Source organism: Strix uralensis, chromosome 10, assembly GCF_047716275.1.
Source record: "Strix uralensis isolate ZFMK-TIS-50842 chromosome 10, bStrUra1, whole genome shotgun sequence".
NCBI classification, from domain to species: Eukaryota; Metazoa; Chordata; class Aves; order Strigiformes; family Strigidae; genus Strix; species Strix uralensis.
In genome coordinates this window covers 1,131,750-1,158,774 of record NC_133981.1, presented here as the reverse complement: position 1 = coordinate 1,158,774, position 27,025 = coordinate 1,131,750, and the positions used below count along the sequence as shown (strand labels likewise).

The 27,025-nt window shown below is 40.0% G+C and overlaps 1 protein-coding gene across 2 annotated transcripts in view; it reads left to right on the top strand.

Moving 5' to 3' along the window:
• Window positions 1-27,025, top strand: part of EEFSEC (eukaryotic elongation factor, selenocysteine-tRNA specific) — a 131,612-nt gene that overhangs the window by 75,357 nt on the left and 29,230 nt on the right. For both annotated transcript variants that reach the window (XM_074878770.1, XM_074878769.1), the window contains 2 exons: window positions 398-1,036; window positions 15,320-15,476. In XM_074878770.1, coding sequence (XP_074734871.1) covers window positions 398-1,036; window positions 15,320-15,476 — 796 coding nt within the window. The remainder of the gene's footprint in view (window positions 1-397; window positions 1,037-15,319; window positions 15,477-27,025) is intronic.

Here is a 27,025-nt window from a genome sequence, read left to right as displayed (position 1 = left end):
AGTCACACAAGTGCGTGAATGAGTCTGCAGTGCTGTGCATTTGATGCTGCAGGTCTTTAGGGGGGAGTACGTTAAGCTGTTCCATGGTGTGGGTTTATCTGTTGATTTGCAGATAGTATGTAGCTGTTGCAGAACAGATGATGCAAATATCAACATAATTGTGGCCATGATACTCTTACAGGCTCATGAGCAGAGGTAGAATAAGCTAAGAGGTTCAAACCTGTGGTAATTTGAAATGATGGGGTATGTTCTCAGTCTGTTCCCTTGCTACTTTTGAAACGTGGAATCTTCAGGTCATTTTACAAGAGAGTGGGATATGATATGTGCCTTTGTTCTTGTGATGCACCCATGTGCAATTAATTGCTTGATTTTTTTTTTCTTGCTTTTCCATCAACAGGTGACAAAGAAAGTCAAGTCCATGCAGATGTTCCATACTCCTGTCACTTACGCTATGCAGGGTGACAGAGTAGGTATCTGTGTAACCCAGTTTGATCCCAAACTGCTGGAACGAGGGCTAATTTGCACCCCAGAATCACTTCACACCATCCATGCTGCAATAATTTCCCTGAAGAAAATCCAGTATTTTCGAGGACCTCTTCAGACCAAGGCCAAGTTCCATATCACAGTTGGTCATGAAACAGTTATGGGAAGAGTGATGTTTTTCAGTCCAGCTCCTGCTGACTTCACTGAAGAAATTGAAGAAAATGTTTTTGATTTTGAAAAAGATTATCTTTATCAAGAGGAATATTTGTCCAAGGACTCAAATTCTTCAGAGGAGAACAAAGAAAATGACCAGGCAGAAGTCCAGCTCCCAAGACAACAGTGGGCTTTGCTAGAATTTGAAAAACCAGTCACTTGTCCTAAACTGTGCCTTGTGATTGGCTCCAAGCTGGACACAGATATTCATGCAAATACCTGCAGGTTGGCGTTCCATGGGGTGCTGCTCCAAGGCATGGAAGACAAGAACTACATGGAGACTTTCCTTCCAAAGCTGAAAGTGTACAAACTGAAGCACAAAGAAGGACAAGTGGAAAGGGTGAGCTGTCTCTTTAAAGCCATACATGGGAAGGGGAAATATTTGTTCTGTGTAAGTACAGATATTGGTGGGCTACAGAATTTTTCACTGTTGTGTTCCAGAGTCTTTATACACATTTTGCTTATGTTTGTATGCCTAGTGTATTACATCTTGGCTGCTTGCAAACAGACAGAAACCGCTGCTTAAAAGTGCCTAGTTTATTCAGTTCAATGCAGTATTGAGTAATTTGATGCTGGTTTTTCACTGATCCTTTTGATGTCTAGCCCCTCTGTTGTTACTGCAAACCTGCTTTGTTTGTGTACCTTCTTAAGTGGCTCATCTGGTCTCTTCCAAGTTGACAAAACTTCCAGCTTTCCATTGACATATTTTACACAGTTATTCTGCAGTACATTGAAAATGTAAAGACAGTGTAAAAGAAATAGAAAGTAGCGTTATATTAACACAAAGAACACCACTAATTTTTAGATGCATTTTCACGTTTTATTAAATAAGAACCTCAATTATTAACATTTATTTCAGTAGGCAAAAAATCTCCCACAAGATGCCTTACAGAGCTATAGCATGCTAAAGTTGGGATCAAGCTTGTGACATGGAGAACTTGGAGCCTTGATTAATGCACGTTGTTTCCGTGTTGCACAGCGTGAATCTGCTACAGCATATATACCTGACCCCTCCTCACTGTGGCAGAAAATAGAGGTGCTTTCTGGAGGAGTTGGCATCTACAGTAAAAATCAGTTGGGATTTTTTTTACTGTCCCTTCAGTATGGATAGATGCACTGTCTGTGGCGGTTGGTGTTCCTATGTTGCTGTCATAAGTTTGATCTTCGTGGTGGGTACCTTTCAGTCATCAGGGCAGAACCATTTGTTTATACATCCCATAGTGGAATGTTTCATGATGAATAGTTTAGGTGGAGATGTGCAATATATAAATAATTTAATTGCTTACCCCTAAACGAGCAGAACTGATGTAAACTTCAGCAAATGCTTGCTTGGTGTATTAGTGTGGTAAGTATTTTATTAACTTTTGGGTAAAGAACTGTTAATTTTTATTTTCCTAATGCCAAACCTGTTTGCTTGAACAAAACATCTAGAGTCCTTATTTCTTTTCAGAATTCCATAAAGCTGTGTCGAGTACTGCACAGTGTCTCCTCTAAAGTTTTACTATCGGAGACTAAACGCTTAGCATACCTTACCATGGCTACAACTTATAATGCAGACTTCTTGAATACTTTTTTGTTGGTTTGCTTAGTAAAGCAAAATAATAGTAAAAAATAAGCCACGATCTCTGTCAGGGCATGATTTTGAGTTAGTGATGTTCTTTTCTAAACACCTCACTACAGGAGTTGATCAAACAGGCAATTTGTGTTTCCCCCTTTTCTCTGAGGTTTCTGTGTTGCTGGTTTAGCTTTTAAAAAAAAAGAAAAAGAAATTTGCCTTTGAATTTCCATTACTGATTTTGGAGGCCATTCTTTTCAAAGGAACTACAGACCTGTGGTGTGGTGTTGGTTTTTTGGATGATGATTTTGTCACTAGGAAGGAGGGTAGTTAGGAGGAGAGGATATCTGTAGTTCTCTGAAAATTTTGTCTCTCTCAATATGGGTTATATGGGACACTCCAAATCAGCAGTCGTTCTGCAAAATTTTGGTAGCAGGTATATTGTTTCCTTTGTCTGAAATGGCTGGCTACCTTCCTCTTTGGCTGATGGTGATGTTGAACTAGAACAACGGGTCCAAAGTATTCTGTCCCCTAAGTGCAGAGGAGATCTAGGCCAGATGTGTCTGTCTGGATACCATTCCTTCTGATGCTCTAGAGCTGTCTGAACTCCTGAAACATTTGCCTTTATCTCTGCTAAAAATTCACTCACTTGTGCGTGTCCCATGCTGCTCATATCCAGCGAGACCTGGCTTAACCAGCTCCTTTTGTTTCTCTGTGGCTGTAGGAATATGAATGAGAACAGAAGTTTGTGTGACCCGTGGAGACCCATGCTGCTTGCATTTTGTTTAACTGAAATGAACTGGTCTCAGATTCTTCATTTTTGCTCCCAATGCATGGCACTAGTCCATGGGAGTTGAAAACTTGCAGAGTAGCAACTGTGTGGGTTGTCTGACTGGGTTAATGGAGTTTGCTTGTAGCCTTGCTCATGCATTTTTAATTGTTTAGTGTTGTTTTCAAATCATTTGCCAGTTTATGTATTCTGCTGTTGCTTTTACAGTGTAAATAATGGAATAACATTAATCAAATTACGCATATTTTATTTTCTGGTCCAGAAAATAACTAGTGAATGTGGATTATTTAATATTTGACCAACAACATAATTTATTAGGCTGATATATTAGTGAACTGTTTTGACATCCTCCCATGCCTTTGAAAATATAGAGCTGGGGTTTTTATTATTTTATCCTGTCTTCATCTGTCACACACTGTGCCCTATATGTGGGCCTTGATCACTGTCTGTATGAATACTAATTAGCCCTATAAATGAAGAGTTGCCATCGAATAGTCTGTCTGCAGGTTAGGTTTGTTCTTGGATTCTGCGTGCTGTGGTACTGTAGGTACTCAGAGTTGGCATTTTCCCTGATGCTTGCCAAAAGGATAGTGGAGCAAATGTGATAAACACTCAGGGTACAAAGTCACGGGGGCACGCAGGGACTTGGGAGAGTTGGTGGGAAGAGGGTTGTGCCAGTTACAAAGAGCCTGCTGGGGAAGTACTCAGAGCTGTAGTTGGGGTAGCTACTATTAAGTCTGTGCTTTGCAGAGCAGAGAGCAGCAGGAACAATTGGGTGGTACAGTGACTTATTTTAGTACACAAAGTCACTAGCTAATAGAAAATCTGAATCAGCTGGTCCCACCCTGCTGCTGATGGATGGCTGGAGATTAGGATCGCTGAATTTAGGGTGTCTATTCTTGGCGCTGATACAGGAAAATTTCTTTCTCTGAGCAAGGAAGCTCCCCCCTATTCACCTTCCCTGGGGAGGCATAAAAAATAATAATAATTAAAAAATACATGTTACCTTCACGAGAAGTGAACTTTTCCTCCAGAGTATACTACTGGGGAAAATTAGTTTCATAGCTTCCTGAAAGGCTGGGAGAGAGGGAGGCAGGGGCATGTGATGGCCACCTTCCTGGGTTCAGCATGGGGTGGAGGCAGCTCCCACAAGTGGGTTGTGGTGCAGTTCTGTAGTGCCCATTTGTAAAACGTTGCTGTTAATCTGATGTGGGCTCTCCCAAGCTCTCCATCCTGGCTTTTGTTGCTAGAATTAAAATAAATTCCCTGCAGTTTAACTACCAGTTTACCCAGGAGAAATCAGGCATTTATAGTTTGGCTTTTTGTTCTTGTTCTGATTAATTTCAGAGCACTGATGGAATAGTAAGAATTGTAAATTCATTAAGTTTCAGTATCACAGTACTTTTGTGCCCCTTGTGCATGGCACCCTCCTGGATTTTAAGTTGTTTTTAATAAAAGAACAACATTTATTCTCAACGATATTTTTTTTGTCTCTCTAAGAGCAAGTGGGACACTTCTGCTGTTTCACACAGAAATCAGATCCATGAACTGGGTAAACACTATATTTTTAAAAAGTAAAAAAATCATACCTAAACTAGCAAATGGTCTTGAATTAGTGCATTTTAGTGAAAATTTGTGCCTAAGCTTCCCGGTTTTTCTCATCTGCTTAAGTGGTAGTAAATGTTCTACAAAAATTCGAGTGCCCTTGCACTTTTCTTTGTACTGCTCCCTGTTTCCTTTTGGTATTTTGCCTCTTTAATGCTAAGACTGAATGGAGCACTGGCAGAGAAAGAATCAAAGCCTGACTGCTGCTCTTCGCCGGGATCTTTGAATTTACCTGTCTGCAGCTTATCCTTGAGTCTCTTTTTTTTGTACATCCTTGCTTATTTATCTGTTAATTTACTTAAATTTTTTTAGGTATGTATGTATTACTGTGGCATCTGAGGAAATTTGGCTGCAAAACATTTATCATCTGCCTTTTTGGTTAAGTTAGTGTTGTCTGAGATGCAGGATAGTGCAGGAAATTTGCTTCTAACCATTTTGGGATTGCATCCTGGTCATGAAAAAGTTGCATGCTTCAAACTGCCGTTATGATTTATATCTGATGGTTTTGAACTGTTGTAGAAGTGTGTGAATGCTCCTGTTTTGCTTTAGACCAGATTTATTTTGGGTTTACAGTAAGTCTTTAGGAGTTAGCTTTAAGGAAAATCAAAACCTGCCATTCCCTCAGACCTAAGAGGGCACTGGCAAAGGTTTGTGTTTGCTTATCTTGATGACTTTACCATGATGCGAATACTAGTCCAACTTTCTCTTGCAAAGAGGACTTGAGAGAGGGGAGAAGTTCAGTGGAAGGAAGTTTCTGTCAAGAGCATCTTTCTGGTGTGGTTATGTGGAGGCAGAGACTGTCACCCTCTGGACACTTTATTTTTGCAAAACCTTGGCTGCCTGACAAATGTACTTTTCATAGAAAAAAGAGCTAGGCTGGCCACAAGTGGCTTGTACTGATAAAAAAGTAAAAGCAAGGCTGAGAGTGCTATTGTGAACACCAGTGTTGCTTTAAGGAGAGTGACGTGGGAATCTTGGTGAAAAAAGGGCAAATGAGATGCTGTGGAGAAAGTTCTTTCCTCTGAATTTGCATAGGTGGTGGCTGTGAATGTGGGCTTGCTAAACCATAGCAGGTCAGCAGCCCCTGGAATTGGAGACAAGCAAATGATGAAGATAAACAGCAACTGTTGTCCTTGGTCTTGTACTTCTGGAGACAGGCTGCTTACCAGTCAGCTCCTCGCAGTTCTCTGGGCTCTGAGAATTGCATTAATCCTAATGCCATCTCTGAAATATCTTCCTCTCTGAATTTTACCTCTGTGCAGCACTGCAGATTAATTCCAGTCTGACTCATGAAGTAGTTACTCAGTTCCTGGGATAAATCCTTTATATTTGTCACATTATTTGCTCTTTAGCTTCCATGGTCGCACAGGTTGAGTGCAGAGAGTTTCAGCTGGAAGGTGAACTGTAGCGGTGTATCATGCTTTCCTGCATGACTCAGATATTCTCCCTGTTTTGAAAGTGTTTGCACAAGCAGGATTTATCTTAGGATGGGTGCCACAGGGTCCTGTTGTCGAGGATGCTCGTAAATCAGTAGCTCTGTGGCAGAAACAAAAGAAGGAAAAGTCTCTGCCTTGTATAGCACAAGCTGCACCTTCTGCACTTTCAAGCTTGTGTAGTGCAAAATATATGCCTGTCTCGGCTGCGATTGTTTCCCATTTTAAGCATAGCAGAATGTTTTCCTATGAGAATGGGCTTGTCCTTCCTACAGATGCTTTCTCTGTGTTCCTCTGACATTAAAAAGAGTTAATTCTCTGTGTATTTCAAAGTCTTTTAATGTATTTTTCTCATTACTTGCCTTGCTCTTAGGCTTCACTTATTTGATGGCAATCATGTTGCACCTCTTCTTTCCTTTCATGTGTCACAGCTACCGGATGTCCCAGTATCCGTAGTCACTCTGCTCCCAAGTTTGGTGGGTTGCTGGATATTGAGTTTTCTTATTGAACTCGTTGTCATAGGGACCGAGGCCATCGTGTAGCTAGCATGCTTAGATTCTGGTGCATGGAAGAATAATTTACTGCTTAATAACAACATGATACTAATTGTTTGAATATTGGTGTGATCTAAGTGTCCCCAAGGAGAAAAGTATTGCTGCAGGAGCAAGATGTGAAAGCAAGGTAAGCTATCAAGATTTTTATCAGAACATCTCTTTTGAAGCCTGAATGGAAGAGGAAAAAGCTTAGCTTTCAGCATCTTTTAAGTGTTGGGTTTTCTGTCGTCTTAGGGTATGGTAACAAGAGCCGTGTCAGAGCAAGTGCGCTGGCTGAGTGGTCAAATGGAAGGTCTTTGTCACCATTCCTTAGCAGATCTTTCTGTCCCTTCAGAAGAAGGATGAGATATTGTGGAGATGAGTAGTAGTAAGCAACTGCAGGAAGTTTGAGAAAATAGTAGTGAAATTTGTTGATGACCAGCAATGACCCAGACTACCCTTTAAGGAGCTAGATGTTTTGAAAAGCAGTGGCTGTGGAAATGGTGTGTTTTAACAGTTATCAGCCATATTTTGTCTTCCAATTCCTTATGTCTTTTTATGGGTGAAAACAGCATTTAGTTTACAGAGTTTATGTCAAGTTTATAGTACCTCAGTCATACACTTAACCAAACTGCTGAAGGAGGAGAAATTAACTCACCTACCAGTGAATGGGAATAATTGGTGTGGTTCACTTAGGGGGTGAGACCAGCCTTCTGGGAGGTTGGCTTTGACTGGGGAGGCAGTAAGTTAATATGGGAGTGCCAGAGTATTCCTGTCTGGAAAGATTCCTGAGTAGTGGGGAAGAGTACCATGTGTGAGTAACACTGGTACTTTTTTCACTGAATCCTTTCCAGATATCAGTAATACCAGAATTTTTCAGAGTTGTGCCTGTGTGCTGTACTTAAAATATTTGTCACAGAAAGTACTGTTCCTTGAATTTTCTGTTGCATGGTTGCAGTGCTGCTAGGAATGAAGAGAAGTAGATTTTACCTGCTCATTTAGATTCTTCCATCTAACTTACTTCTAAAGGATGTTTCACTGGCTTACTAGGGCTAATGTTTCATCTGCTATTTTCTTACAGTGGCACTGTAGTTCCAGCAGGATAGCAAGAAAAACACTGCATCAGCCAGGCAATGAGACTTTCGGGGTGACTGATATGGTGTGCAGACTAATACGGGCACAAAGTGACTAACAAGGCCAAACTGTACAGTAAAAACTGATTGAGGGCTGCCTATGGGCACAGGCAGTGACCTGGGCTGCCTGCAGAACCTTCTGTGGCTCTGGCTGGAGAAGTGGTGGATGTCACTCCATCTACTGTAAACATGCAGACGCCACAATTAATATTTTTCCTGCTTTGAAGTCTGAACAGGAGTTTGTTTGGTTCTGCTTGGCTGCTGATGGTATGCTAAATACAGTAATAATACAGAGATGAAGGCAATCAGGTGAATAAAAGTGCACAGCACATTCACTAGTTAAAATGCACTGTAAAATAGGAATATAAAAGATGCATTTATTTACTGGCTTTTGTTTAGTTTTTGAGTAAAAGGGTTTGAGAAGCTTAGTGGGGGAAGGGGAAGGGAGGGCTGTATGCTCATTAAACAGAAATACCATTTCTCTTAAACAGTACTGAGAAAAGAATGGTGATGTTTACTGACTGACATAATATATGGATTAACACAGTAGAATAAATTTGTCATGAAAGCGCCAGCGAAGTCACAGAATCTGCTTGCTTACTCATATGAAAATATTGGTATTTTGTTCGCTCCCCAACAAAAGAATGGCTTGCTCCACATGACTGGGTAGTAGAATTTTGCAAGGTCTGAGTAACACCTATGGTTATTATTTATATTATTAAATTGAAAATGCAGACATGCTTTTGGGTCTTACAAGTGTATGGACAGCTGGTCTTGATTTTTCTGAGGTTGTGCAAGAGTCACCTGTGGGGGAATCGGTTTGTCAGCAAGGCAACCAATACAGCATTTTATTTATTGGATACAAAAATAAATTAAGAATGTTACTTAGGTTGCAAAATCAAGTACTTGAAAGTTAGGAAATACCAGATTTACAGTTGCCTATGCAACATTAATTCTGTTCCCCTGTGCCTCTACCCTATGCACTTAATAAGGCAGGGTTCCTGAGAAATATTTTTGGATGTGGTCATGTAAAGACTGTATCATGGGGCATATCAAAGAGGGACAGGAATAAGGTTGTATGGACATCTGGCACTTCTTAAGTGCCCAATTCTGCAACTTAAATAAGTTTTATATAAATGTAATTTCCTAGGCATTTTTAAAGTAAAAAGGTAAAGTAAAACTAAACCTGTGTATTATTGAACTGTAAGCATCCCTCTACTGTACACCTTCACTAGGGGTTGAGTTACTGTACACCTGGACTGTGCACTAGGATTTGAGTTTACTCAGCAGTGTAGTATAGAGCTGTATTGCTTGATACCACGGACGCTGTTAACCAAAGGGCAGAAGGAAACTCTTACCCAAGAGAGTTGGTGGAGAGATGGCTTTGGGCAGAGGATCCACACGCTGGAGTTTGAGATTGTTAGGGAAGGGGACAGACCTGGGATGGCTGTATGGCCACGTGGTGCCTTCAGAAGGGGCTGCAGGTCTGTGCAAGAGCCAGCTCTCTCCTCTCCCTCAGCATCAGTTGCTTCAGGCAGCTCTTTGCAGGCCTGTCCTCATTGCCTGCTTAATTTCCAGTGAGGATTTTATAAGTATCTGTTCTTCATTCCTCTCTGTGACCATGACATCTTCCCAAGCTATTTGTGGGTAGTTTCCTTTTAGACACAAACTAACTTACTGACACTATACCTGACCTACTGCTATGTGCCAGATCTGTGTGCTGTTCCAAATGAAACTTGCCAGGTCTCACTGATGTTTTCTTTCAGATGTTTAAGATCTCAGAACCTGAGATTGCCACAGTTAAAACACTTTTTAAAAGTGCCTGAGTGTTCTTAAGTCATGGAGATACCACCAGAGTGCTGCTGGCTGCTCAGAACCACAGCCTGGGAGGAGCTGTCTTGAGCTCGGCAATCCTCTGTGCATCCTTCTTGCAAGGCCAGGTCAGGACTCTGCATCTACAGATCTACTTTACAGAACAGCCTCTTTCTTGATTTGTGCTTGGATAGTAAGCAGTACAGGGTTTTTAATCTTTCTAGCATTTCAAGCCAGGACTGACAGGTCTGGAGATGGAGGTCCTGAGCAGTAGAGTATGTAGGAACAGTCTGTAGCCGCCTCTTTTCCCTCTCTGATGTTGTTTTTCTTACAGAAAGGGAACACGGCATAGTTTGGTGTAAAGATTAATAAAAACATGACATCAAACAGTTTCTTCTCACTTGGTAAAATAAATGTGTTCTTAACTAGGCTGTGTCAGGAATTCAGTGCCTGTGGTTTTTTGGGATTTGGCCCGTCTAAACTTTAAATAGAGGTGAAGGAAACTTGCAGCATAAAGGTGCATAATGAAGTTAGTGCCCTGTGTGTGCCTGGAGAATGCCAGCTGATATCTGTAGAACTTTTAAAATCGAAACTACTCTGGTTATGCAGTTCTTACTCCCTGTTCTGACTCAATACTCAAGATCTCTTTTCTACTACACTACTGGTTTTAACTAGGCTATAGTGATGGCAAAATGCTCAACAAAGAAAGATATTCTCAAATGCAATTGTCCCTGTATTGAGAAAGGAAGAGAAGGGCAGAGAAAGGAAGATGTTTCTTGGATACAAGAAATGTAGGCAGGGAAGAGATGGGACAAACATCCGAAAACCAATGTTAGTGGATATGCAGAAATGTCTGTGATGGCTTCTTGCTCTATTACGACAGCAGTAATGAGACATGAAGTACTGAAGAAGATGAACTGTTCATCTGCTCCTTTCTCTGGGATAGGTGTTCAAAGGCAGATGTTTAGTTTGCTTGGAGGATGGTGAGAAAGGTCTTCAGAGCCCAGCGCACAACCAAAAGCTTCTAGTGCTGGAGGGAACTGCAGAACAAAAGCCTTTTATACTTTTATGCTGATACAAGTTCTTGAGGAAACAGTGTGGCTGACCAAGTTGTTCTTTCTTTGTACCAAGTCGTTCTAGTTCTCAGTAACAAACTATAAGCTGGAACAATCTTTGGAGAATCAGAAAAGCTGCAAACCCAATCGTCAGTGGAATCCTTTCGGTTCTGTTCTCCACCCTTTTTGCGGCCTCATGTACTGTCATATTCTCAGTGCATGAAGCCATGTTTTAAAAAAGAACAGGAATTTGCAGCCTCCAAATTATTCCCATTTCTGATACAGAAATGGGAAGTGCTCGCAACTGTTTTCTAGAAATGAGCTGTCACTGATGGTGATGAAGGTGTCTCAAGTGTACTTTTTCTAAAGTACAAAAATGTAATAAAAATACTTTGTATTTTCGGTGTTAGTCATGGGTTCTTTTTGTTCTTTTTTCTCCCCTTGCTGTTTTCTGCTTTGGTTTCAATGGGCCATTTATCAGTTTGCTGAGAATAATCCTCAGAGCTGTTTTTATCCTTTTTTAAAAAATTGTTTTACTTCTGTTTAAAACCATATAATTTTAGATTAAATCAGAAAATGTTATTCTTTCTGTGTCTCTAGTATTTAATATTCAGTGCTTTTACTTTCTGTATCAAACCTTTTCTTATTTCCCATCTCATTCTGGCACTGCTTTGTTTCCTTCTGTGTGTTTCTGTTCTGATCCCCTTATTTTTTTTCTGCAGATATGTTAAGACACTGAGTTATTTGCTCTCAAAATGTGTGTGATGGATTGTTTGAGAGGGTTTTCAGATGACAGTAATTTCTGTTACCTTAAAAATGAGGGTGGTTTAACCGGCTGGACAGTATAGCTTGCTATCCCTGCTCAAAGGGAAACTGCAGAGTTGTTTCTCCTTGGAGTTACACTGTGGTTTGCACTGAATGCCAACACATGCAACATTAACTGTGATTTTGCAAACAATACACGGTAGCATAAGTACTGCTTAGATGGGGGAGTGTGAGGTGGTTCATTTTATCTGTGAACTTCTTGGTATTAGCAAAAGCGTTATGCGCCAGAGATGCACATACTTCACCTATGGCTATGAAGTGCTGTTTAATTTTTTCCTGCAAGCACAAAAGCCAATTGGGAAGGGATATTTCATAAACTCAGTGCTATTGTGTCCTCTGGTCTAAGCCATAAAACAAGAGTAACAGAGATGTTCCCTTTGAACTTGAAATCCCTTTCTAAGCTGCTGATCTAACCTAAGTGAGAGGGGGAGACTATTCCAGCCAGAAAATTTTTCTCTTCTGGCTATTTCTCCCCCTTGCCCCCCCCCCCCCCTTCTTTTTTTAAAGTCCTTAAGTGAGTTTGATGCTGCACCTCTGCCCATAAATTTAAAAAAATATTATCGTAATGTAGGTCAGTGAACTGAAACGCCACTGTACACCATGGGGGATTAAAGTCAGAGAGGCAGCCCTCTCCCACTCCTACTAGGTCATATGACAATATAAACAAGAAATGCAAGGAGCCTTCAGCTTTTTCTTACCCTAATCCTTTGTTTATGCAGCACTTAAACTGACTTTTGGGGTCGTCTCTGTCTGGCATTAAAGCCCTAAAGCTTTTTGAAGTTTCCCTGAAGTTAATAAAATTAGTCTGCCCTCATTGCTAGGCCCCTTGCTGCTGCTTCAGAGCAGACTGCGTATCCCTTACTGTCTTTGTGGCATTTGGCTTTTTAAGTTAATAATATTTTATAACCAAAAAAAAAAGAGTGTTTGAGAGAAAATCAGAAAGATCTCCCAAAAGGCTGTTCAGCTAATAGGCAAAGTGATTGCCATTGTAGATGTTCTGAGAACTCAAAGGGGATTAACTTAAAATCCAGCGATTGGAGGTAAATTGCTGGTAAAGTAATTGGAAGTGTTGAGTTTCAGTTGGAGAGAACAACATGCATTTCTGTGCCTTTTCACAAAGCCAGACTAAAACAAAAAATTAATTTTTCTAACATGGTTTTAAAGTTGAGAAAATGAGGTTTCCTTTGTAGCAATTATCACCCATTTGTTTTACTGCAAGGACTGATCAGTTATTTTAGTTCTTGTTATGTCAGGCATTCTCTTATTATTTAGTCGTCTTCAGGGATAAATTGGTGATAGGCTAGGGGGAACAGGCAACGCAGGTTGGGATGTATAGTATTTCATGCATGAGACTTCGACACTGGGTCATAAGGGTTTTATTCCAAACAGCCACTCGGGTAAGTCACCTATTGCTTATTATCTCAGCACTGCTAAAGCAGTTGTTTTTCTAATGGCCTGTGGAGATGCCCAAGGAATAATGGTGATGTGGACAGAACATATCCATCAGCTAAAGGAGGGATTTCTTTTAACAAGCTGACCACTGGAATGAAAGGAACAGTGTGGCTGGAGCCCTCAGTTACTTTCCTAAACCGTGTGTACAAGAGCAAGATCCTAAAAAGCACATTTACTGATAAAAGATGAGGGGTTTTAAAATCAAAAGATACTATGTGAGTATGGCATACCTGAAATGGTGATAGGTTTTATTGCTTTATAATCATCAGTTGTAGATTATCATTACCACTTTACTCAGGTACATGATAGCTGTAACACTTGTTCACAGCAATTATTCTGAGTTTTTTCTGACAGCCTTGCCAGGGAGGCTCTGAACTGAACCGTGCTGGCCTACTGTGATTGCTTACCCTCTAATTCCATTTTTAATTAAGTTAAAGATAACTTTGAAGTGCTCTTGGGAAAATAAAAGATGTTTACATTGTCTTTAAAGTTGTCTTCCTGTGCTGTTTTGGGGGAATAACTACAAAAATAATAGCTATATGGAAGATCCTCACTGGAGTGTAAGAGACTGTATTTCAAACACAGGGGAAGAAGCACGTAGCCAGTGGTGGAGGAGAGGGATGTTCCGTTTTGAAATTCTTGTTTTAGAAATAAAAGACTTATAGGAAGAAGTAATATTTTTATTGCACCAGCTAAAGCAACTGGAAAAATGAAGAAGGTTTTGAGAATGTATGAGCTTCTTCAGGTTGGAATTAACAGCTGCTTTTTCTGCTAGTCTTCTATTTCAGACCTGAAGAAAAGCAAGTGTGCCTGAAAGCTTATCTTCCCCCCTCTACCACCACCTGTTATCAGTGGCTCTAGAAAAGACATTATTCAGTTTTAAATTTAAGCCAAAGGTTGCCAAGCAGTGATACGACCATTAATGGTTCACAAGCTGTTTTGAAGCGGTGCTTGTTGAGGGGAGGGAATGAGAGAGGACAGACACACCAAAAAAACCCCAGAAACATGACCTTTTGGGAAATGGTGAGGGGTGGATGTTCAGGCAGCAAATGTTGAGACATCCGAATGCTTCTGCCTACAGCCTTGACTCTGCACCCAGCTGGGAGCGGAGCTGCCTGTGCCGTTGTCATCTGCACGGGAAAGAGGGGAGAAGAGCTGTAGACATTTGTCATCCTGCCAGTGCTCTGGGACAGGGTGAGGTCCTGCCAGTGCTCTAATATTGCACAGCCTTTTCGAGGCTGTTTATAGCTGAGCAAGTAAACCCCATTTAAAATAAAACAAAAATGAAATTTCTGATGTTAGATTTACTGCCATACTGAGATTGATATCAAAATAGTATATATATGTAATAAATAATAACAGTGCTAGGGATTTGAGTTGGTATATGCACTACTGTTTATGGAGGAGGCTTCAGGTAAGGAGAATGGCTTAATAAACCAGCAATACTTTGAGTTAGCATTTAAACTGAATAAAGGGGAATGTTCAAAATCGATTATAAATCTTTACTGTTCTAAGTCACTTTGGTCTTTGAAATCCTTAGGTTTATCTAAAAATTGCTCCTAAGATATGAAGATATGATTGCCACAAAAAGAAATAGATCTTGGAAAGATTTAAGTAATATCCCCTTATTTCTTCTGATAAGTAAATAAATGTTCTTTTCACGGCTACGAGGTAGAGTAACTCCAGGCATTAGGTGTACAAGGATATTCACACCTACAGGATTAGGCTCACTTGACTGCACCTTATACTTCGTAATGCCTAAGGGAGGGTTGTTTATCTCACCGTACCCACCAACCTTGCTGCCTCTTGTTCCTGATAGCTTAATTAAGAATTCAACTTGGAATGGTTCTTCCCACTGGGTTACAAACCTTGAAATTAAAATTGGATACAATAGTCATAAGGCTTTTAGTTTAACAAATCAATGTCTATGTAAAGTTGAATATTTAAATGGCTCTATCTAGAAACTCTGAGTCATTCTGTCATTTCTTTGGAAGTGTAGCTGCTGGAGTGCAGGTCTGGAGCAAAGAGACAGAGGATATTTATGTAAGTGATAATGTACTTAGCTGTAGGATAAGTAAAAACTTTTTGTGAGTATAGGTACTTAAGTGACTTGCATGGAAAGGTTTCAAAGCAGAAGGGAGATTTTAATTAACTGATCTTTACAGCATGTTCTGATGCAGGTTTTGTTCTTTCTCTATTGTAAGAAAAGACGTGAAGGCAGAAATATATTCGTTCACAAAGTCTTCTAAGGTTTTAGACACAAATTGCCTTAAACTCAGCACTTTGGATGACTCAGAGTTTTGTTCATTTGGGGGTAAGTAGTCTTCCAAGGGCAGGGTGATAGAAGTCACTGTACTTAGTGTGTATCATAGATATAATTTTTCTTGTCACTTTAGGTTGTGAACTCATGAAGCCCTATTTCTTTTGCAGGTGATGGATGATTACAGTGTGATTGGTCGTTCGTTGTTTAAAAAGGAAACAAACATCCAGATCTTCGTGGGTCTAAAAGTCAAACTATCTACGGGAGAAGATGGGATAATAGATGGAGGTTTTGGACAAAGTGGCAAATTTAAAATCCGAATTCCAGGTAGGTGCTTTTCAGCTAACAAATACTAATCTATGTCAAACGTAGAGGATCCTTCCACACTGCACGTCTGAACGTTACCAGTAGTCTCCTGAAGTTCTGAAATCAGCTCATACCCAGTTGGACTGCTGACCGTGTGGTGGGTTGTAATTAAATGATGGTGACTGACATACGTTGTAAGACTGAATGGCCTGAAGCCACCTCTCCTGTGTCAACAGACTCAGGTCTCCAAATGAATTCTTGTTAAGTGTCAGTAATGCAGGAATGATGCTCTGCGCAGAAAGGTTTGGAAATCTCTCCTCTGTTAATACACATACGACTTGTGCCAGAGCCCTTCTGCACAAATAAAGGAAAGCAAACCTGCAATCATTTTTACCTAGCTACTTATTAAATATAGTATAGTGGATGCAAATTCCTTAAACTGGCTCTATTCTGCATGTTATTACCTGACTTGCCTTCAAGCAAAAACTGCTTGATAAATGAGTTTTTGGAGATCTTGAGAATGTTTTTTAATGCTTGTGTCTCCTGGTTTTATGATATTATATATTACCACTGTATTTTTCATCCTTGGTGAATTACAGCAAGGATTTATGCCTCCTTAGGTTAGAGCACGGGGAATGATAGGTGCTAGAGTTTATAAGTGTCATTACTAGGGTTTTTTTTCCTCCTTCTTTTAAGGTAGGAAAGTTGTCTGAGCCTTTTGAAGAGGCAATAATAGGTGCTGCATTTAACTCAGATTGTGGGATAAGATTTTAACAATACCGGAGTACTTTTGTATTTCTGTAGTGTCTTCAGCCCATTTGTCACTAGGTAATCCTCTGCCCTCTTTAGGGAGATGAGTGAGATTATTTCTGTTGTACAAGGGGCGAAAAGAAATTCTGTGACAGCAAACAATCACGTAGCAATTGATCTACAGAGAACACTGAAGTTTCCTGATTTCTTGCTGAAGATGGACTGCTTTCCACTTAATTTAAGGCTTGATGCAACTGCACTAATTTTGACCCTCAGCAAATTTTCTTTTTTCTTCTTCCTATCACAAGATAGGAATTTAGGACTAGACAAAAAACCTCCCATATTCTATTCTAGCTGTGATTCCAGTGTTGTCACCAAATGCTAGACTTTGCAAATAGGTCTGAAAGCCTAATTAGCAAGCACAGTGCGTATTTAAAGAAAGAAGTTGCACAAGATGTATGAATGCTTTGCATTTGCTAGTATAGAAAAGCTTTTAAGCGTTCACTGAGATAGCTACCTTTCTGTAGGCGGTGAAATGATGTGTAAATGACCTTAATGATGGAAAGGGTTCAGACTGAAAATCAAGATAATATCTTGCTTAAAAATGTAGTGGTTTGAGTAGCTTCTGTCTCCTGGAGGCAAAAAATATGATGGAGACCAACAACAGGAGGATGACATTCATGTTGCCATTTCCACATTTTGGATGGAGGAAAGGGTTCTTCATGGGATGGGGAGAAGCCTGGTAAAGAGTCTTCGTCACCGTTGTGGATGTAAGCAGGAACTATAATTGTGAACCAGCAGTCACATTAAGAAAATTGTACACAGATTTAGAAAATTGCTTTTTGCTCTGTATATTGAGTTAGTGGGAAGAAACAATATATTTCACCAAGGTGTTCATTATCTAATCTTGGTTATACTCTTATGATATTTAACATCAGTCCATGAAACGGAGGACCCTTTATAGTTTGTTCTTTCAATGAGAAGAATATGTAGCAGAATACTAAAATTTAATATCTATCTAAGGTAGGCAGAGTAATACAACTCGGTTTGCTTTGCTTTAGCCTGAGTCAAACCTCGGGTATTCTTGTTGTCTGGAAAGAGGCGGCAATAAGCTAAATTAGCTCAAGCTAAGAGTATCAAATGTGTGGCTAGCAGGGGAAAGAACCACAGAGTTTAGAAGGGCCTAAAAACCTGTGTCTTTAAGAGTTGCAGAGATTTGTGTGTAGGGGGAGGGCTATTGCTGTGATGCTGTTTAAGTCAACTGCAGTTCACATTCCTTTGTTAGGTCAGTGTTGCTTTTTTAATGTGTCTGCATCCTGTTTGTGGGGTTTTTTTATTAAATTTAACTGATCAGACTTTTCCCCCACCCCCCATTCTTCAGCCTTGCCTCCCCTCATATAGCCTGTCTTACAGTTTTCTTTTGTGAAGAGCTCTTTTTAATTTTTCTAAAGTTATTTCACAGTGATTCCATCACAAAAGTTTCAGGGAGTGGGAGGGAACGGAAGGAAACATGCAAATTGAAAATGGCCTTGGACTGCCTCAGCCTGGCAGTCAGTCCTCTCATTTAAAAACAGTTTTTACGTCTGGAATTGAATATCTTGTTCAGGTAGTTAACCTGATGATAGCTGGGGACAGGTTTTAGAAACAAACCTCTCTATAGCAATAAAAATCGGGTAGATGGATCAGAGACTTGTGCCCTGAGTAGTGAAGGTAATAGCAGACCATGGCCTGTTGTAGGGTGGTTATTGGCCCCACTGGTGCCAGCGGCCTCCAGCACCATGGCCGCTCCTGTGGGCAAGTCTTGGGTTCCCCAAGAGTGGTTCTGTAGTCACTTGGAAATGGCTTGTGTTTGCCTGCAGATCACAGCCTGGGAACGTTGTCTTACGTCGTCTGTGGGCTGAAACTTGGCAGACCTCAGGGCTGGGAATGGCAGAACACAGATCTGTTTCTTATTCTGGCGCTGCTTGTGTGCAGCAATAAGTCAGATACTTCTCTCTGCAGTTCTGCTCTGTGAAATGGGGGTAATTACTATCCATTCTGGAAAGGGGAAATAAAAAAAAAATCATCTCTGATTTAGATTTATTCCAGGCTTGGAGCATTAATATTTCTTGAAAAGGCTTAATTATCTTTCTTTAGAGTACAAAAAACACATCTAGAGTACAGCATGCAATTGGAAGTTCCTCAGTCGCTGAAAGATGTCAGCAGTTTGGAAGAAATTCAGGGAAGAGCAGCAAGAATGCTGGAGAGGCTGAAGGGATTGATTTATGAGGGAAAGAAGATGAAAAGAAATGCATGAAAGTTGGCTAAATGATGTCTAAGTGGGAGATATGATTATCTGCAAGTATTTGAAGAACATAATGGAGAAGAATCCCTCAGGGTGGTCCAAGGAGGTAGAAGCAAAGCTAATAACATGAAATAAAGTGAAGTGTAACTTGACTATTGAGAGATGTTATTTAGCAGAGATTTCTTGCGCTGCCAGATCATCTTTGCAGAGGAAGAAGATGTAGTTCCATTTTGAGAATACTTGTGTAGTTTGTCTGGATGATGGCTAGTGCCAGTGTCAGGGTAAAATGGACAACAGGGCGGTGGGAAGTAGGCGGCCAATGTATTTTTCATCGCATTTCTGTTTCTGTGTTCAGGCATGCTTTTATTGCTTGAATGATAAGGTATAACCTACTTTCTAGACTGTTTGCAGCAGCATCTAGTTTAAAAAAAAATTTAAAAGTACTTGCTGTCAGATCTGCTGTTCTGTAGGGCTAGGTTGTGGAGCTGTTTCTGTTTGAACTGAGGAAAAAGTTTCAAGGCATGTTAACTGACAGGATGACGCTTACTTTCCAGACTGGTTATATGATCAAGTACATAAAAAGGGGGACATAATCTCTAAACTCACAGGAGAGTTTTGCTTAGTTTAACAAGCTGCTTAAAAAACAAACAGGATTTGAAAGGCAATTTAAACTACAGTGCTTTGTAAGCTGCGCGCGTGTGTGTGTGTATGAGGGAGCGAGCTACTGATGAAGTGCTTCTTGCTGAGGTGGGTGATATGTGGCAGCTGTTTCAGTTGGAAATGGGAACACTGCTTTATGTAGTCAAGGTAAATGAGTGAAAAGTATTGTTCGCCTTTGAAATCAAGAACAAGTTTGGGGAGGCAGCAACTGTATATTTAAGTGTCTCATTCTAAAGAAGACAAAAGCTAACAACAACTGTCTCTGGAAAATGCTTATTTCAACATACGTTGCACCTAGGAATGTCATGCCAGTTGATAAGAAATTCAGAGGAAAGTTCAGTGAATCGTTTGAATAACTTAGTGCTAATTGTGGATTTTGTTTAACTGTCTCTCACCCAAGAATTGACCCTGTAAAACTCTGCTTGGTTTGCAAAATCATGATCTGTTGATGTGTCTCATGACATCTTTTAAAAGATTGCCTTTAGATATGCCTATTTCATAGGTTTTGGCATGTTGCATTTGTCTTGTGCTTAATTACTGTAAAATGTAGTAACTTATTAAATCTAATTGGAGCATATGTGATACCTCAGGCACAGTTCACTTACCTTTCTGTCTGTCTTTGCTGTCTAGTTGCTAGAAAAGTGTTGGTCCTTTCTGAGGCACCACTGTGTGTTTGACTGCAATTCCGTTCTTCTTTTTGACTTGATACAGTAAAAATCACTGTATGTGAGATGAGTTAAAAGCTACCTTATTTCTTAATGCAAAAGCAGTGCATATGTAACCCTCATAACAGCTGAACACATTTCTGAATTGGGTAAATTTAATAAAAAGCACTCTTTTCATAAGAAGAGACACAAATGAGAATATTAGAATACAAGCTTTTTTACTTTGCTGTTCTTTTTACCTATACAGGATAACAGTAGTTTTAAGTTTCTTACAACAGGTGAAGACAAACCTGTTTGTGACCTTGTCTTTTGTTGTCAGTAACTTTTTGCCTTGCATTTGTGTTTCTTGCATATGAGAGAGCAAGTCTGTTCTCACTGTTTCCACTGCTTGTCATAGTGGAGGGGTTGAATGTGCCATAAAAGTCTGTTCTAAAGTAATAGCAGGGATGTGTTCCCTAGTTCAGGGGACACAGTGCCTCTGGGATCCTACAGTGTTGGTGTAAGATGACACAAAGTGGTAAGAATTAACAAATGTGCCTTATTTTTGAGAATCCCCTGTATTCTTATGTGTGGAATTAAGGGTAGAAATGCTGAATATGTGTTCCCACCTTAGTGTATCGTGGAGATGGTGTGTCTTTGGTGTTTTCATATTTTGACACGTAATTTTTTCATTGGATGGGATCCCACACTGGCTTGGAGAGTGGTTAATGACATAGTGGGAAAGCTTTGGTATAAGAAGCTGTAGGTTTACTCTGCGTAATTTTAATTCCAGTTAAAAATTTTGGGTTTAAAAGTGGGATTCAAATCAGTTATTTTTTAGCACTCTGCTTAAGCAAGGAAGTCAAATAGAGGTTAAGTTGTATGAGTGAAATTAGTTATGCAAAGATGGAAAAATGCAACAGTAAAATAGTTTGTGTCTCACATTATTTTCTAGAAATTCCCCCTTCAGTAATATCTTGTGTTCTTTTTAAAATATTTCTTTAAATTATTCAAGGAGTGTCTCACTTTCTTCAGGTAGTTCTCAGCACACCAACGTAGCTGGCATTTGTGGAATATTAGTTACAGGGGTTTTTTAAACAACTGTAGGAGACAAGCTTTAAATAGTTGACTGTAGATAAATGTGACATTCCCAATTCTGTAATTTGGAGGGCATTCCTTCCTGACATCAGCAGGAATGGGGCAGTCTAAACCTTTTCGTAGCACTGAGAATAATTAAACATCCTGTCACTAAGCAGCATACTTTTTTCGCGGGAGATCTTGACACTTGGAATTCTTTGCTTGTGTTGCATTAAAATAGGATAATCTTCTCTTAGGCCAAATGAAATTTAGGCACATTTAATGTCCATGTTTGCCCAGCCTGGCTTCTCTTTTAATAAAAGAAAATAAAAAATGGTTGGCTGCAAGGGTCTGGTGGGTTGCCATCCCTGTCGGTATCAGGTGAGGCTGAGCAGGATTTCAGTCAAGAGGAAAAACAAAAGCCCAAGGGCAAAGAAATCTGTGTAGCTGCGTTTTATTTAAAAGCTGGAGATTAGCTCTGCTTGTTCTTTCACAGTCTCTCTTCCCCTACCCTCTAAAACAAACAAAACCTAAAATCCTTAAGGGGTACTTCAAGCATAAATCTCCTTCTCTCCTTTTTGTGCAAGTTGGCTAGTGCAGCATGGACAGAGGCTGGGAGAGGATTGTTGCCAGAGAAGCATTGCTTCCCTGGATGATCCCCTCTTGAGCGGATTAAGCTGAAGCGATGTGCAAGTCCTAGTGACCACATAGGAACTAGGAGTTTGTACTGCATTTATACCACAAGGTTGGCCTGAAGGAATCAAGCCTACCTTTTAAGTGGTGACATCCTATAAGCCTATATTGACCTTTGGAGCTGAATATCCAGATTTATTGACCTTAGTGTGGTTTTTTTGAGGAAGCAAAGTTAAGATTTGTGCATGTGCCTTCTGAATGAAAACAGAAGTCAAGGAAGGGTTAACTTATTAAGTGGCTGGCGGTCTTGTTCATGTTAGTATGAGTAGAATCTGGTCTTGCCTGTAATGACAGAATTGCAGGACTAAGTCTCTAAGCTTAAAGCTTTGAAGGGTGATGTGTTGATGGTAAGATTGGTTTCAGAGACAGCCGGTCATTGCACACTAGAGTAGATGCTGTGCCCAAGAGGAGGTTAAGACACTTCTTTGGATTTCAAGTTGTTTGTTGGAGTGTCTGTTCAGGAGGTTGCTCTTCTGGGCTCAAGCAGAGATGGATTATAGAATTACCAGGTGATGTTAGCAGTGTTTGAGTGCTGCTGTGGAAGAAAAAGGTCCAGCTCCTGTGTAAGCCCTTGTGTTGGGTGCAGTATAGGCTACACAGTGGTCTTCTGGGTAGTTGAAAAGAATGAGATGGAGCCTTTTTTTATCTCCCACCCACACACCCTTTTTATTTCTGTGCAAGAGGGGAGATGCAGGAAAGTGTCATTAACACAGTGGAAGGACCATTTTTTCCTTTTACAATGTATGGTGTAATCTCAGTGTTTCTTCCCTGCTCATCACAAACACCAGTGACTGTTGCACTCCCCTTGCAGCTAGGGCTATGGGTGGTCTTCAGGGAAAAGCCGTTCCTATCGCTCTCTGAACAATCGCTCAGTGGTGGTAAAGAGCAAAGTGTACTGAACCCTTTTCCCTTCCCTGAATGGCAAAGCATCTTATGCTTGCACTGGTGTGAGCTTAGCCTCAGAACAAACCCAGCTTTAACTCCAGGCTTTGCTGGCTTTTGTGTTCATGCTTAGGTTTTTATTTCTATTACTACTCTGCAGGACATGTTTTTGTTTGTATTTTGAAAGCAGTAAAGATGTGGATGGTACCTCAATGTAAAGAAAATTACTTTTAAAAGACAGGAGTATTAAGGTGGTGAAGTTAAGAATGTAAAACTTCAGAATGCTTAAAAAGAAAAAAAGTATCTTAATTAGCTCTCCAGTGTGAGATGCGTTCTGATACCAGGTCCAGTGAGGTGGTTGCACTCCCCACGCTGACACACACAGGAGAACATTGCTGGTTTGGAGTGATGCTTTGTAATTGAGCTATTGACCTGTACTGTGTTTTTTCTCCTCAGTGAGTAATCAACTCCTTTATTTTTTTACACTTCACTGGAGTCCCGCTGTAAATATGAAATTAATTATTTGTGCAATTTAAGGAAAAAAAATCCTATTAAGAAAAGAAAAATAATTGCAACAGATGGGATTTGTTTGACCATAGCATTGGGTATCTTTACTTTTACAGAACCTCTACCACTTGGGAAAGGAAAAAAACCAATGAAACCCCACAACCAAAAAAAAATCCCCACCTGACAATCACATTTTCTTTTAATAGTAGCTTCCAATTTCCCCCCTTCACTTTGACTAGCTTTTGCTAATGCTCTTATCTCTCTCTCATTTGCTTCTGTTCCTTATTCCAGTCTGCTGCTGTCCCCCTTGCCCATCATTCTTGGTCTCTGAAGTCTTACGCTAGTAACAGTTTATTTTGCCCTCAAATATTTCTGCCAGCAGTTTCAGGCTGCTGTAGGGGTGTGCAGGGTAGAGGGGATTTGTTTCTGACCTGTGGATGCTCTGGTGGTGTTATATTGTGAGCTCTTGAAAGGAAGAGCTGAAGGGTAAGTCCAGTGTAGCTCTGTGCTCAAGATTGCCCTCTGTAGATGGAGGCTGTTGAGAATTTAGCTGCCAAGATAGTCTTTTCCAAGTGCACTCTAAGTTTTCCTTTTTGCCTCCAAGAACAGCAATTGCTCTACTAGTATCTTAAAGTTAAGTTTCAAATCCCTCTTGCAAAATAGAAACATGCTGTAGTTAGAATTTGTTTATCTTGATTTGAGAGTAAAATGTGGATCTGATAGTGTGGGGAGAGCTTGGGAGACAACCGTGGGTTTTCACAAGTATTTCAGTTGGCAGTGATGTTGGTAGTCAGCTGTCCAAAGTACGCACAATGGTAAGTCCCAAAGAATGGTTTTTCTTCTACTTAAAAAAAAAAAATCTGTAAAGATTGTTTCTTTTCTTAGATAAATTCAGGTCATATATGTAAGATTCTCTCCTAAGCCACAAGAGCTAGATATGTGAATTAAAAAACTGAGATTTGCACTTAGTTGTATGTTTTTAGAATCTAGGATTTCAAAAGAATTGCACTTATCTTGAGATTTGTGGTAAAACTGAGAGCTGGTCGTGCTGCTGTGTATTACAGCCATACTTCTGTGCAGGCTCATTTGTGGTCATAAGTCTTTCCAGTTAATCCAGGCTTTGTTATTTTGGGGGAATGTAGTTATTGTGGAAAGTTGCATTCCCTGGGAGAAAAGAAGTATCTTTCATAGTTGGGGCTGCTACTTTGCAGAATTTTGAGTAATTAGCACAGCAACTGTAAGCTACTTGACCCTTTGCACGGTTGGAATCGCCAGCAGGACAGGTCTATAACTGATGCAGCTGAGCAGGCTGCTGTGTTCTGAGCTCATATTTACCATCACGTCCCCACTAACTTACCTAGTGACTTTTTCCAACTTATCAGATACCTTTTGACTTTGTACTGCTGTTGTGTAAACTGGCCTTCATGAGCCTGGCCTAATGCGCTTAGGAAATCCTGTGTTAAATGGGGTTCTTTTACCGAAGGTTACCTCTTTAAAGGAAAAAGGAGGGGGAAAAAGAACCATGTCGGTGGGGGCAAAATTAAATATTCAAAATGAGGAAATGAACAAGCTTATTTCCCCAACAAAAGTAATCTCACCCTGTTTCGCATATGTGATAGTTACAAAGTTCTGTTAAGATGCAACTGCAGAACAGAACTATATTCAAGCTTTATAATTTTTGCTGCATTGTCATTTTGAATATTTTTCGCTTTAAGTGGAGATGCCTTGCTATAGTCACTACAGACCAAATATCCTGTTTCTTACAGACCAAATTCTGCATTTAATTTTGACTTCATTGGGTTTATGCTGCTGAAATTGCAAACAATTTGGATTAGAACATGGCACGGAACAGCACGATCACTCTTACTTTCATGAAATACTACAGAATTTAGTGTACTACACATCCTGCACACAAGAGCAGGATGCATGTGCTACCTTCTGTTTGATTTTTTTTGTTGTTGTTGTTGTCCTTTTTAGGTGTTTCATTTTGCAAATTCAATACCCTCTTGCTGTAATTCCAAGTGTGAAAACATTTTTTTTCTTGAGAAAGAATATAGCTAACTGTTTTTTATTATGTGTCTATACAGTTTGGCTGAGCAGCCTTAGAGCACCAAAAAAAAAATAATAATCTTGTAATACCTTATATCTCTTAGAGCAAATGGGAATATCCATTTTTTTAATTTAATTCTCATCTAGTTCAACATAAGAATCCTTACACTTTCCTCTACAGGTTTGGGATGCTTCAGAGCGTGCTGTGAAAAAATACTGAAGGGACAAAGTACAGTTGTTCTTTTTGGTTTTTTTTTTGAAGAGTAACAAAATACATATGTCTGACAAAAATTTGCATCAGTTCACTGCTGCTCAGTTGAGTGTTGTGCTGCTTGGAGGGAAAGGCCCTTTTTCTTGCTAAGGACTTAGTTGATGTCAGTACAGCTAAATGTGAGGGATTCGGAGGATCCCTGTGGATTCAGTTATGGGACTGAACTGCCAAAAAATGGTACTTTTTTAAAGAGATGGTGAAATGCTCCAAAAAAATGTGCTGAGGACTTGCTTGTTTTATAATTGACTCTTTAGATGTTCAAGGTGGAATTTTATTTTGAAGCATTACTTGTTTCGGTGAGAGATGCCTGACGGCATCCTTGCAGAGGTGGAGCGTGGCCTTTCAGGTGAGCAGTTCACGAGGAGCTCGCTCTGTCCTTCTAGTGGGCAGCTTCTCCAAGAGCCCTCTTGTTTATGTAGAACAAGGAGGTGGAAGCCATGAGCTCTAGATTGTGTTCTCGGGTCTGCAGTTTATACAAGACCAGAGAAGGAATTATTTCCTTCATCTTTATTTCTTCTTGTGCACAAAATGGGGTCCTACTGTCTTTGGATGTTAGTCCTCACTCATGGCTTTGCAATATTTGGGTGGAAAATACTTATGTTCCAAGCCTTCTTTTATCTTTGATCTTACTAAATGTCTCCACAAGCATTCAGATTGCCCTCTTGCAATGAAATTTCTCTCCTTTTCTGTAAACTGTGCTTATTTACTTGATTTTGATCGTCCATCCCTTGGGCCTTTCACCTTCCCTTTCCACCAGTGTTTGTTCTGATATCTTTTTGAAGTCTGAGTAAAAACATACACTATGGGGGCTTCCTGGAGGCATAGAGCTTTGTGGTTTGCAAATTGTAGGCTATTTGAAGTATTGACTCGCAACAGTGGCCAGTGCTTAGGGGATGAGAACTGTCGTGTGACGAGGACGTTAACCTTGAGAGGCTGATCCATGTTTTGAGTCTGGGGACAAAAAAATAGTCGTTCTTAATAGTGTGCATTGATTTCAAGGAAGTCTGTGTAAAGCAGTCTTTGGTTTGTGTTTTCACAAAGGGATTTCAGTGTTTAATAAAGAATAGGAAATAACTGGAGCTTCAATAGACCTGTTTTGATAGAGGGAGCCTGCTGTAACATGATTTTGTACAATATTACACATAAGCAACAAAAGCATTTCCTGCCTGTAACTACAGTATTATTGCATTTTTTTAAAAAAAGCTGCAGAATATACTTTAGAAGTGCTTAATACCTGGAATAAAAGTTATAGGTAAAGTACAGAAAACTATCATCCTGCATAGAGAAGTCTTTCGTCTTATGTTTGAGGTTGTAACTTCAATCACAAAAATTCCATATTGTGTGCTTTTTATGCTGTGGGTTTTATCATGAAACTTTTTTAAACCTCTGAGCCCTCAATTGCCCCCAGCCCTTTCCCCCTCATACCACCCCCTCCAGCTGTTCCAGATTACCAAATTGTCTTGATTTCCTAATTAGGAGAACCTGTTCTACCCTGTTACAACTGATGAGCTACCCAGTTTCATTTCTCTAATGTCTTACCCCAGCCTCTCTCTACTCTTCTCTCCCCACTCATTTTCCTTTCTTTTTGGCCATTTACCTTTTCTTACTCCTACAACTCCTTCCTCTGCCAACCATCCTTGCCCATGCAACCCTGAGCAGCCTCAGCTGCTTTTTTTTTTTTTATAAAGTAAATATATTGACAGCTGCAGAACCCTGAACCAAGAAAATGGACCTGTGCCATCCCTTCAATTAC